At 45.5% G+C, this 12,463-nt stretch overlaps 1 protein-coding gene and 1 long non-coding RNA gene across 5 annotated transcripts in view; both read right to left on the reverse strand.

Moving 5' to 3' along the window:
• KCNQ1 (potassium voltage-gated channel subfamily Q member 1) overlaps window positions 1-4,539 on the reverse strand; it is a 283,258-nt gene extending 278,719 nt beyond the window's left edge. For 2 of the 4 annotated variants that reach the window (XM_081903781.1, XM_081903780.1), the window contains exon 1: window positions 4,103-4,534. In XM_081903781.1, coding sequence (XP_081759907.1) covers window positions 4,103-4,515 — 413 coding nt within the window. In that variant the 5' untranslated portion in view covers window positions 4,516-4,534. Of the gene's footprint in view, window positions 1-4,102 lie in introns of all 4 variants that reach the window. The other 2 variants (XM_081903779.1, XM_081903782.1) reach the window with 2 other exon arrangements.
• A 2,168-nt stretch (window positions 4,540-6,707) lies between these two features.
• LOC309366220 lies at window positions 6,708-10,485 on the reverse strand. Its single transcript, XR_014166587.1, has 4 exons — window positions 9,944-10,485; window positions 8,097-9,892; window positions 6,922-7,185; window positions 6,708-6,811 (listed from the first exon to the last, which is right to left on the reverse strand). It is a non-coding gene; the product is annotated as an uncharacterized lncRNA (long non-coding RNA).
• Between the last annotated feature and the right edge of the window lie 1,978 nt (window positions 10,486-12,463).

The raw sequence follows: 12,463 nt of genomic DNA on the forward strand, positions 1-12,463 counted from the left end.
GAAATGAGGGGCAGATGGCAGCGGTGGAGGAAGCCTCTCTGGCACCTGGGGCAAAGCACCCACAGGGGCGGAGCGAACTTCCCCCAGGGGTGGGGGCAGGGCACGCGGTGCCCATAGGGATGGGACAGGGTGCCCTGTGCCCTTAGGGAGGGACAGGACGGGGTGCATGGGGCCCATAGGGACGGGGCAGGGGGCGCAGCACCCCTAGGGGCAGGGCGCACCATGGGGCCTCAGCCACCCTACAGCTGGGGGGGAGGCAGCAGGCGGACAGAGTGGAACCTGCGGGTGCCCAAGACGTGTGGCTTGGGCATGCTGCAGGCCCAGCAGTGAGTGCTGCCCACCATTTTGTCACCCACCTCAGTGGGGGCACATGGGGCGGACCGCACCTACCGCACCCCCCCTGCTACGCCCCTGGCAGGTGGGGCTCATCAACCTGGGAAAGTAGCCCATCTAGGAGAAGAAAAACTGATCCTAAACCTCTGCTGCCTTTCAGGGTATCTTTGGCAGAAAAAGGGCTCAGGAATAAACCCTACACAATTCCAGAGTTGAGTCCCTGTGATGGTTGGATGGCACCTTGTATGCCTCCTTCCAGCAACTCCTGCAAGCAAGCTGGTGCCAAACGTATTGTTCTGCTTTCCTTTGGACCACATCAGTGAAGCCGGGGGGGGGGCGTGTCTTGTCATCTGGGCAACCCAGGACCTTTGTACATACTGCTCAGGCTCATACCCTGAGGAGGTCACTTTGGTGCTACTAACACAGCAGTTTGACTTCATCCCCAGCTCAGAGGCACACTCCATTGTCTCTCGAGACAGACGGATTCCAACTAAAGTTCCCAACCTCCCCCCATCCTCATGACGAATTAAAAATTGATGAAAGTCTTGATGGACCACTTAATTATTTTTCTGCCAGATTTAGCAATTTCAACGCACTGTTTTAGATTCTGTATGATTTTAACTGTCTTTTTACAGACATGCCGATGACTACCTGAATGAAGCTTGTGGACCAGTGGAGGTTTACGGACCATGGTTTAGGAACCTCTGTTGTAAATCTTTCTTATTTTCAGTCATTTGCAGTGGTATGGAGAGAAAAAAAGCACCAGAGTCATATGGTGAGCCATTAGTAATTTAACACAACTTTTAAATGGCAGCTAGGATATTTGGATTCTACCCCCCCCCAAAAAAAAGCCCTACGGTAAGAGTACCTTAGGTTAAGAAATTCCATTCACTACTTTCTTAAAAATACATTCTGCTCATTTTTTCATTTCCAATAATGCATCTTGAAAAGTAGCTCTGATTAGACAAGCACAACTAATCTACATTTTGAAGCCATTAAGTACAGTATATTGTATTGATTGGTATTTTTGGTGGCTTTTTAATTTTGCAAGCCATGATTCAGAAAAGTGAGTGTTATTTTAAGCACACCAACATCAGGCAATAAGTCTTTTGCATCAACTCCAAGAGGAATGTCAAAGGCAGCTAATGCCATGTTGTGCTACAGTATGCCTTCATATTTTTGGCTCAATTTGGCTATAATTTGGGTTCAGTGGTACCTCGGGTGAAGTACTTAATTCGTTCCAGAGGTCCGTTCTTAACCTGAAACTGTTCTTAACCTGAAGCACCACTTTAGCTAATGGGGCCTCCTGCTGCCTCTGCGCCGCCGGAACATGATTTTTGTTCTTATCCTGAAGCAAAGTTCTTAACCTGAAGCACTATTTCTGGGTTAGCAGAGTCTGTAACCTGAAGCGTATGTAACCCGAGGTACCACTGTATCAAGAATAATGCCCTTTCACAGCATGCCTATGAAACTAAATGTGCTCAACACTTTCACTCCTAGCAAATCATAAGACAACCTGTAAGCAACAAAAATTTGGAAACCTGCAATGTAGGAGGAGATTTGGAGTGGATAAATGGTGAGTAAGGAAAGTGTTAATCACTCCACTCCAAATCTCCCTCCTATTTTGCAGGTTTCCAAACTTCTTTTTGCCTTTCCAAATGTGCATTTTGGAAGCTCAAGGGGAGATAAGTGATGGGAAGAGGTACAATCTAGAGTAGAAGAATGGCCAGTGCAGAAAAGTTTCAACGTAGCTCAATTGGCAGAGCAGGAGACTTAATCTCAGTCATGCTGGGCAAAAAGATTCCTGCATTGTGACAGCTTGGACTAAATGACCCTTGTGGTCCCTTTCAACTCTACAACTCTATGATGATTCTAACAAACTTCCCTGGCTGCTTCTCCACTCTAAAAAGCTCCCTTCCCAAAGCTGCTTTTCCCTGGGGGCAAAGCTGCTTTTCCCAAAGAGGGGGGTTCACACATTTGTCACTGTTTCATTTCGCAAACGTTTGTATTTGTGTGCGTGCACACACACAATGTGTTGTCAGAGTTCTGAATAATGAATCGAATTGTGCTGACAGATGGCTAGTTTAAATAATTATCTCATGAACAACACTTTATGAACTCTGGTACTTGTAACCAGCGTAAGAAGTTCTCAGCATACAATGCCTTGTTTTGCTCAATGCATTAGGAATGAATGGAACACACAGAGAGAAGTTAAAGCACAGCTCATCAACTAGAGAGTGTATCTGCATGGACCTTTAGCACAGAGAAGCCACAGTGGTGCACCCCACCATGCAGAACAGGTACCTAGCCAGAGTAAAGGATATATACAATTGCCATCTTCTGGAGCTGTCTCTCTCCCCCCACCCCCCGCAACCTAGCATCTATTGACATTAATCCTGGAAATAACTCAGCTGCATACACACCTGTAAGGGAGTACCTTATGTGCTTAAAGGAAAGGATTTATCTGTAGCAAACGTTATGCATGAATCTAGGCAATTAAATGTTACAGGCAGACAGCACCTACAATTAGGCTGCAATGCTTGGAATACTTTCCTGGCAGCAAACTTCATGGAACACAATGCAACTTACTTCCAATAAAGTATGCCAAGGCTTGGTCTGTTAAATATCTGATGAGACACTGTGAGAGTTTTCCTAAGAGCTGCTAAAGTGTAAGGTATATAGGAAATAAAAACATGTGCTCTTTGATGAGGCCATATTGTGGGGGCTGGGTTATTGGTTTTGTTTGTTACTACAGTATATTATGCATTTTGTGTTTTTAGATAGTAAGTCGCCCTGCGATCATCAGGTGGAGATATTAAGTCGCCCTGCGATCATCAGGTATAGATATTAATCAAATAAATAATCCAGCTCTGCATCCTGTTCTCACAATGGCCAACTGGAGGCCTGTGGGAAACCTGCAAGCGGGATCTGAGCTCTTGCCCTCCTGCGGTGTCCAGCAAATGGTATTCAAAAGCATTGCTGCCTCCAACTATGAGGGCAGAGCATAGCCATCACAGCTAGTCACCATCGACAGCCCTCAGCCCTCTCCTCCGTTGTCTGATGCTCTTTTAAAGCCATCCAAGTCTGTGGCGATCACTGCGTCCTGTGGGAGGGAGTTCCACAGTTTAACTAATGCACTGTGTGAAAAAGTTCCTTTTGTCTGCCCTGGATCTTCCTACATTCATCGGATTGTCCGAAACTTCTGGTGTGAGAAAAGCCTTTCTCTACTCACTTTCTCCACGCAAGGCATAATTTTATAAACTTCTCTCAAGCCACCTCTTATTCCCCTAAGCTCAAAACTCCCAAACGCTGCAAGCTTTTCCCCCCTCTATGGCTCCAGGAGGAAGGCTGGCTGGAGGGCAAACGAGGCACGCGGCTTCAGCAACAGCTGCCTCACTCCCGCAGGAAGATGCTGACCTAGTAGGTCGGGCTGCCACCCTCAGCATCCTTACTAGGTCAACTTCGGTCGGAAAAGTCCGCCGGGTAAACACGCGTCGCGCGAGGGCTGCCAATCTCCGGGGGGGCGGGGCTCCGGCGGGCGCCGAGCGAGCCGCGCGCCCTTGGCGAGCGTGCGCCGGGCTCCCCGAGGCCCTTTTCCCGCCTTTTCTTGACAGAAAACGGCAAGCAGCCTTCTGGCCCGCCCGCCTGCCCTCCCCGCTCCTTGACCCCGGGAGCCGCCGCCGGGCTCCTCGGGGAAGAAGAGGGGCCCTTATGAGGGGGGGGGGTCGCTTCTAACCAAAAAGCTCAGCAAAAAGCCGTTGGGACTCACACAGTGAAGTGATAGACGAAGCACTTCCAGCCGGTGGGTCTCTCCAGGAAGTTGTAGACCCTGCCTTGGATGTGGCTGCGGCTCAGCAGAGGTCTGCGGACGCTGTAGATGGAGACGCGCGGGTCGAAGCTGACCGGAGGGCGAGGGTAGTCGCCGCCGCCTCCGCTCATGGCCACGGTGGCTTCGGGCCCCTCGACGTACCGCGCGCGCTGCTGAGTCGCGCAGCCGGTGCCGCCGGGCGTCGTCGTCCCCCCCGCGGGCGCGGAGAGCGAGAAAGGCGCGTAGTGCGCGTTGGCGGCGTTCTCGGCCAGCTCCAGAGCCGAGGGTTTCATGCTGCCTTTCCTGGACGTGACGGACAGGCGCCCCAAGCTCCACGGCTTCCTCTCCGCCTTGGGCGAGGAAGGAGAAGACATCGTCGAGGCGGAGGGGGCGGGCGGGCGGGACGCGGAGCCAGGCAGCGAGCGCGACGCGTCTCTCGCTCGCTCTCCTTCCCCCGCGGCCTCCGCTCAAGTCCCCGAGAGCTCGCCTTGGCCCCGCCCACTCCGGGGGAGGGCTCCTCGGGGAAGGCCCCTGCTCCCTCCGCCTCGCCGCTGCCAGCAGCCACCCAAGGAGCCCCGGGGGCAGCGCGGCGGCTGCTCGTCCCTTACTCGCGCAAGACGGCCGAGACTTTCCGCAGCTGTGCAACAAGTAGATCTTCAGCAGGTGCAGAACTTGGGTGATTCATGATTAGTGGCATCTTCCTTGCCCTAAACCTGGCAGGCGTTGTGCAATCAACTGGAAGAAAATCCCTGCCATCCAGAGGAGCGCGGGCGAAATCAAAGCAATGTGCCGTTTTGATTCCATTTATCTCTTATATATAATATTTTCCTTTTTATCTATTATATTCCTTTGAGGTAGGTTAGGCTAAGAGAGGGCCATGACGGGGAGGTGTTTGTTTTTGCGGGTGTGTTTTTTTCAGATGCCGAGGGGGCGACGTAGCAAGGTGGGTGAGCAAATGATCTGTGAAACAGCAATTCCCTAGTTTGGCTATCACCCCCTGCCTCAAACTCACCAGGGCTGCGATCATATAGTCATTTATTTACCTGGAAGTAAGTCTCATCGAATTCAGTGGGACTTATTTCTGAATAGACATGTATGGGACATGGGTGTAGCCAAGGGGGGGGGCAGTTGCCCTCCGCCAAATCAATAAAAAAAATAGCTAAGTGTGGTTCTTCCCTCCCCCCAACAAGAGGCCTGCCCCCCTATCAAAAATCCTGGCTACTCCCATGATATGGGGGCTGTGCCTTTGGTATATTCCTGTTTTCAGCCTCAGTGTGTGCCATCTCTGTACTATTAAGACAACCAGTGACCAACACTTTAACTTAAAAGGGGAAACCTGTGATCTAGGGGCTACATGTGACTCCACTTAACTTCATTTATGAGTCTTTTCCTGGCTTTTTAAAAGCCTCACTTTATTTTTGTAGTTTCAGAATGATTGGTCTTTATTCCAGATTAGTTATCCAGAACACATTTGTCATCAGTTTCAGCTCCGCCCACTGTCAGCATATGGCCTCTGGCAGATTCCCCCCCCACACACACACACACGGGGGGGGGGGTGGATAGAGAATGTTCCTCAGCAGGAAAAAAAAGTTGTCCACACCTGCTTTACATGGTTGTGGGAATTCCTGAGATAATGTGTGTATAGATCCTTGAACATGGCAAAGAAAAATTCAAAAAGAAATACAGTACATGGTAAACACCCTTGATGTACAGGTTGATATCTCAAGAAGTCCTGCCCTCTTGGAACCTTATAAATTGAAACTTGAGTGCTTACTCACACTTGCATCTATTGGTAGGTTGGCAGCTGCCCATCAGCAGATCCTCTCGCAAGAAATAATGTAGCGATGGGCACTGCCACTTATTTCACAACAGAGATTGTGATATCCTGTATTGTAGGAATCATAGAATCACTGAATCACAGAATTGCAGAGTTGAAAGTGACCACAAGTGTCATCTAGTCCAACCCCCTGCATTGCAGTAATCTTTTGACCAAATATGTGCTAGTATGTTGCACACCAAATATATAAGCCTTTTTTCTTCCGCTTCTAGACATAAACCCACCAAATAACCTAATAAGAAGAGCTAGGTTACATTAGCATGCCACTTTTATTTCGGGGAAAATCAAAATCTCTTAATTACGGCCAACCAAAATGTCACAAAATATTGAGTAAACTCTTGAGACTTAGGCTGGATGTTAAAGGGAAGAGAGAGAGTGAGTATGGGAGAAATGACTTGTTATTGCAGCCATAATGTTTGTATTGGTCAAAGGTTCATAGTCTTAGCAGGGGCATAGCTATGGGGATGTGACTGTGGAGACTGCCATGAAGTCCCAGCGCTTAGCAGTCCAAGTACGTGCCCAGCTTACTACGTCAAGCAGCAGCAGGATGGACCATTTGCACACCAGTGTCACTTGCAGGGTCACTTGGCATAGCAGGATGAGGCTCTTGCAGACAATTCCTGTGCTGCTATTTATAACACATTTACTACTTCTAAAAATAGCCTCAGTGTGATTTACAATTAAAAAGTATGCACTGAAATAAACAGGATTAAGGAGGGGCAGTAAAACTGCCTGCCAGTCAGTGTAAGGGCCGCTGAAACAGCATCCACTGAAGTCAATGGTGGTCCATTTCCTAGTGAAGGGTCCGATGTGGGCCCTTCTGCTGCATCAGCCTGGAACAAAATAAAGGGGGAGGATTATTGCCACTTCACCTTCTGCCCTAGCCAGCAGGAGCTGGTGGTGAATTCACTGCTCTACTGTACACCAGTTGAGTGTGCTCTGCCTATTGCTAGAATCACTGCAGGGGTCCCACCACCATATCTGAACGTAATAAGACAGGAAGTGGCTCACAGAAGTTGTTCCAATTTAGGCAATACTGAGCTCGAGATAGACAAATGTTCTGACAGTATACGGCGGCTTATACCAACATTCTTCTTAAGTCCTAATTCTACTGTTTGATTCATTCTCGGCGTAATTCCTCTGCAACATATCAAGGAAGAATTTGTAGCTTGCCTTTTTAAGGCAATGGATGCTCTCTTCTGAGAATCTGGAAAACAAAATAGGGGCACAGAGTTGCTTAAAAAAAGAAAGGCAAGAATTGTGCTCTCATACCTAGGCTGAATTCTATAGTTGTTAACCCAGCCTACTGCTTACACATTGCACTGCAAAACAATCTGATGCCTAGTTAAGCCAAGGAGCATGGTTCGCAGCATTCAGACATTTACAACAAACCTATAAGAGTCTGCTTTGAGTGTAACTTAAGATGAAGTTGTCACAATTAAGTAGCCTAGCAAGCCAAAATTATTACATTATTTTCAATATAAACTTCAACTTGCATTAAGCTGTTTATCTACTATAGAGCTTTTCAGTCTTTGTTTTATTTCCTATGTAGATGTTTGAAGTTCATGTAGCTGCTACAAGTAAGAGAGTTGCCAAACGACATAAATCTTGCAACATACACTTGCCTAAACAAACACCCCCAACACTGGCTGTATTGCTGGCTTGCCTGAAATAAAAGTTTGCTCTTCTGTTAGATTGGTTTATGATGACATGTTTTTCAAACATTATCACCCTAAATCTGGCTCCTTACCATCATGCACTTTTGTGGAACCCCTGATTAATTGGTTAAGCTGTCTTCTTGCCAGGCTATGTGAGGGTTTGGCACAGTAACGCATTTTAACGCGTGAAGTAATAGCTGCTTCTAATAAGACAAATGATTCGCACCTTAGATACAAGAGCTCAAGCACTCCAGTGCAGAAGCAATTAGCTAACAAAGACAACTCCAAGAGCAGAAGGCGCAAATATCCTTTGATCAGAAAGTCTGCTTTCCTTTTGAGCTTGATGGAGAATAGAACTAGTTAACAAGCTCCTTTCCCAGAGCTGTGCTGAGTTCAAGGGTTAGACTGGTGCTTAGACAAAAATGCTGCGGCAAGATAAGGTACTATATATATTATATACCTTGTTATTTTCGGCTCTATTCAAAGGCGGTTCAGAAGTTCTCCAGATGCTTTGCATGAGTATGGCTGCTCCCTTCCGATAAACACTGATTTACAATGTATTATAATAATAATAAATTGTTCTTGCAGTGATAACACTTTTACAAGCCACACTGAAAGCTTACTTAGACAACACTTAAGGGCTTCAAATTATGCTGGATGACTCCTGTGCCAACAAATGTCACAAAACATGACGTCACCTCACAGTCACAGCAGCATGACACTGACATCACAGCACAGGTAACTAGGGCAATATTTGTGAGTGCTGCGCCTCTGTGTGTGTGATCCTAATCCCATATATCATCGTAATAGTTCTTCTGCGTGGTAAAAGAGGGAGTAGGCTGAAGAGCCTTAGATCACTTTAACAACTGTTTTAACTTACATGGCTCCTTCCCCCCACCTCTCTCTCACACACCCCAAATTCTGGGAGCTGTGGTTCATTGAGGGGTCTGAGAATTCCGCTGGAGTGATGGAATGATTATTAAGGCAGTTTAAGTTTGTAGCATAAATATGCTGATACTAATATGCTTTACAGCTAGGGCATCTTCATGGTAATTTTATACACTTGTCAGTTTCACTGAGGGCTGCTGCCCCTGCTCACTCTGCTTGTTACCCCTGCCTACCCTTTTGCCAAATGCCCTTCCCCCATACTAGACTGAGCCCTCCCCCATCTTTATATGTCACCTACCCAGGTCATCACCTATTGTCCCTCTGCCCCCATACAACTATCTTAGTATTTTGCCTGTTAAAATTTTTCCTAACCTCACACACAGTGGTGGCCCAATGCAAACTACCACCATGCATATTTTTGCATCACTTGGACCCATGCTGTTGGACACAAAAAAAGCTTTTTGCTGGATTTGGGGCAAAGTTCGAAAACAAATGGTGCTTTTGCTCTTGAGTTATTTTATGGTTAATAATGACTGGAAAGATAACATGTCACAGTTGTCTACATGTTACTTCTACCACAATTAAACATTTATAGTATACACAAATAACGTCAACTATAGAGGAACAACTCATCAAAACAAATTACTTCATTCACTATAATGCCTGACAAGTGATCCCATGTTGACTCTGTATGAAGAAATATATGCTATGATAATATCAGCACTGATTTCCTCCCTACTGCCCCTAGATTTATATAAGGTTCAATGGGAAAGTTTATGTTTTGCTGCTCTAGGTGTGAAAACTCCTAGAATATATATATATACAGTATTTAAGTTTGCATGTGGCTAAAAATTTATAGTCTCATATAATGAAATTAATATATGTTTCTCCGAACAAATGCAGGTAGCACAGTAAATAATCAAGAAAATGTTAAAAATAATGCTTGGGTCAAATATCAAAACTTGAAGCCCAGAATAATGTAATTGAGGTCAATGGGATGTTCCAGAGTAAGTGGCTTAAGTACTGCGACAGCCTATTGCAGCCTAGAGTGGCGATACTGTTAATTACATAATAAGCATTTGGAATCCAGGAAATAATTCCTTCAATTATAAAGAGCAGAGATGGAATGTTATGTGGAGCATGCAGTATCTTCAAATGCAAACACTTGTTTATATAATACATATGCTGCAATTGCTGATTCCTTCTGAAGCATAAATATCTTGCCCTTACAAATCACAAACACTGTGTTGTTTCTATTATTATTTATTATTATACATTGCATCAAAGCTCCTGTGTCTGTATTTGTTACCTTTTGTCCTTTGTACACAATTCAAAGTGCGCTCTCTCTCTCTCTCTCTCTCTCTCTCTCTCTCTCTCTCTCTCTCTCTCTCTCTCTGTCTCTTTCTCTCTCACACACACCCATTCCAGAGCAATTTGTTCCATACAGAATGGATTCCACAAATTTCCTCCAAGCATGTGCAGAGTGTTGTACCATGGCTATGTATACATTTTCCTTGGCCTCAAGCATGGCAATGGGGTCATAGTGACAAGGTGCTGTTGTTTTCATCACCATCCCTTTGCCATGCTAAAGACCTAGAAAAAAAGTAAAGGTAAAGGACCCCTGGACAGTTAAGTCCAGTCAAAAGTGACTATGGGGCCTGGCACTCATCTCACTTCCAGGCTGAGGTAGCTGGTGTTTGTCTACAGACAGTTCTCCGGGTCTTGTAGCCAGCATGACTAAACTGCTAAACTAAACCGGAACATCGTGATGAGTGCCAGAGCGCACGGAAACGCTGTTTAACTTTCTGCCACAGCTGTACCTATTTATCTACTTGCACTGGCATACTTTCGAACTGCTAGGTTGGCAGAAGCTGGGACAGAGCAATGGGAGCTCATCTTGTCGCGCGGATTCAAACTGCTGACCTTCTGATCAGCAAGCCCAAGAGGCTTGGAGGTTTAGACCACAATGCCACCCACTCACGCTAGAGACCTATGCATGTCTCTGGGCATGTCTGGACTGGGCTACAGAACCCATTTCAGATGTTGCAATCCAAATGTGACAAAATTGAATGCAATTGTGGTTCTGCTCAAACTTTTCAGAGCTGAACCAAATTATTCAAATAGTGTGTTGGCTGCCACCCCAATCTTCAAGTGGTGCTAGTTTTCAGGGGGTCCAAGTGCTTAAGTAGGGTTCTGTTTCTAAGGAATGAGGGACAATAAAGACTGTGGTGTCTTTATTATATGTGGTTTATTTTCACATATATATAACAACCTGAGCTTATGATGGATGGGCTCACAGCATCAACACCCCAGAAGGTTTGTTCTTCCCATAGGCCCAGTCTTGGATTCAAGCAGAGATCAAGCATAACTCTCATTCTCTTCTACCTGCTTCTAGCCCAGTGCACTCTCTTTCTCAATCTCTCACAGACACACACACTTTTGTCTTTCCCACTTCCAGTCAGATGTGGGAGAGGGGACCCACCCACTTGCCCTCTGGCACAAAGCCACTTCCTTCTGTTATACTTACAACCATGCTTAGGCCCACCAAGAAGCAGGCCTGGCTGCTTCAACAATTGAATCCTCCATTAGATTTTAACCTTTGCTGAATCTAGGACCCTAGGAATTAAAAGGGACTCAGGCATCATACAGCCTGACCTCCTCCCCTAGCCCAAATTCACATCTTCACATAAGACTTGGAACTTGTCCCCCCCCCCTCAGTTTCTCAATATGCTGAATTCTTCACCCAGTACATTTTCTTTATTTTACCTTCTAACTCAGGTATGTGTGAAGTTTAATGTGACGATATCACACCACTATTTCCCCCCTCTTCAAATAACCACTCATTTTGTTATTTTCTTCAATAAGACAGAGAGCTAGGATTCAGAAATATGAAAACAGATTTTACCAGTACTGCAGATCCATTATATGTCAGAAATATTTGTTTAGTATCATAAGAGTCATATCCTTCATCTTTGCCAAACAAGGTGATCTGTTGTGTATGATTGAGAGAAATATACTGTACTTTCTTGTGGATATTAGTATTCATATTTAATTTTCCTTTATCTTACATATGATCTGGGCTGGCCTTTCGTATTTTGGCACACACTAGCAAAACATTAAAATATCCTCCATGGGACCTTGAAACTCCTAGCTCTCCTCATTAATTCTGACAGGCCATGAAACTGTTTTTTTCATCTCCCTACCATGTCAACTACTGGTAATTGTGCATAATTTGAAGGGAGTAACTAGCAGCCAGCAATCAATTCAACAGCCATTTAGGTGGGTTCTTTTAGCTATTCCTTCATATTAAAGAGATGTCTTTGGCTATTGCCTATACAAAAGAAATAAAACACAATTATTTATGTTAACCTCCCTGATACAAGTCATTGCCCACAGTCACACTGGGTCACCTTTCTCCTCAGTGTCTCTCAGTTTATTCTGGCTACCTGCTGGAAGCGATTTGCTGCTTAGCCCTAAAAGCTTCCTATGTCAGGATTTATCTGTGTAATATCTTGCCCAATGAAGAGTTCTGATAACTTGAAAGCTTTCACATTTTTGTAGCATTTCATTTGTCCCAATAAAGGTATTACTGAACTGTTTATTTTGGATTTTGTTTTCATGAACCTTGGGCTTTGTGTGAACTTTCGGTCTTGTCTTCCTCTCCTTCCCCTTTGATGCTATGTAGAGATCCAGCACACTTCCACTATCCACATGGGGACTACCCACCTGAATAGGGCCTGTGTAGGTAAAAGCCAGTGTGCACAGGCCAAAATCGTGGGGTTGACCCCCAGATTTTCTTGTGGTGACTCTACAATTCTGTATTACCTTTACCTCTACCATGAGAGATACAACCAGCCACCTCCATTACTATAGCTTTGACAGACACCAAAAATGTTTTTAAGCCTGACTGCTTTTAATGAGAATATGCAAAAGGCAGAG

Source organism: Podarcis melisellensis (assembly GCF_964234715.1).
Source record: "Podarcis melisellensis genome assembly, chromosome: 1".
In the NCBI taxonomy this organism is placed as follows: Eukaryota; Metazoa; Chordata; class Lepidosauria; order Squamata; family Lacertidae; genus Podarcis; species Podarcis melisellensis.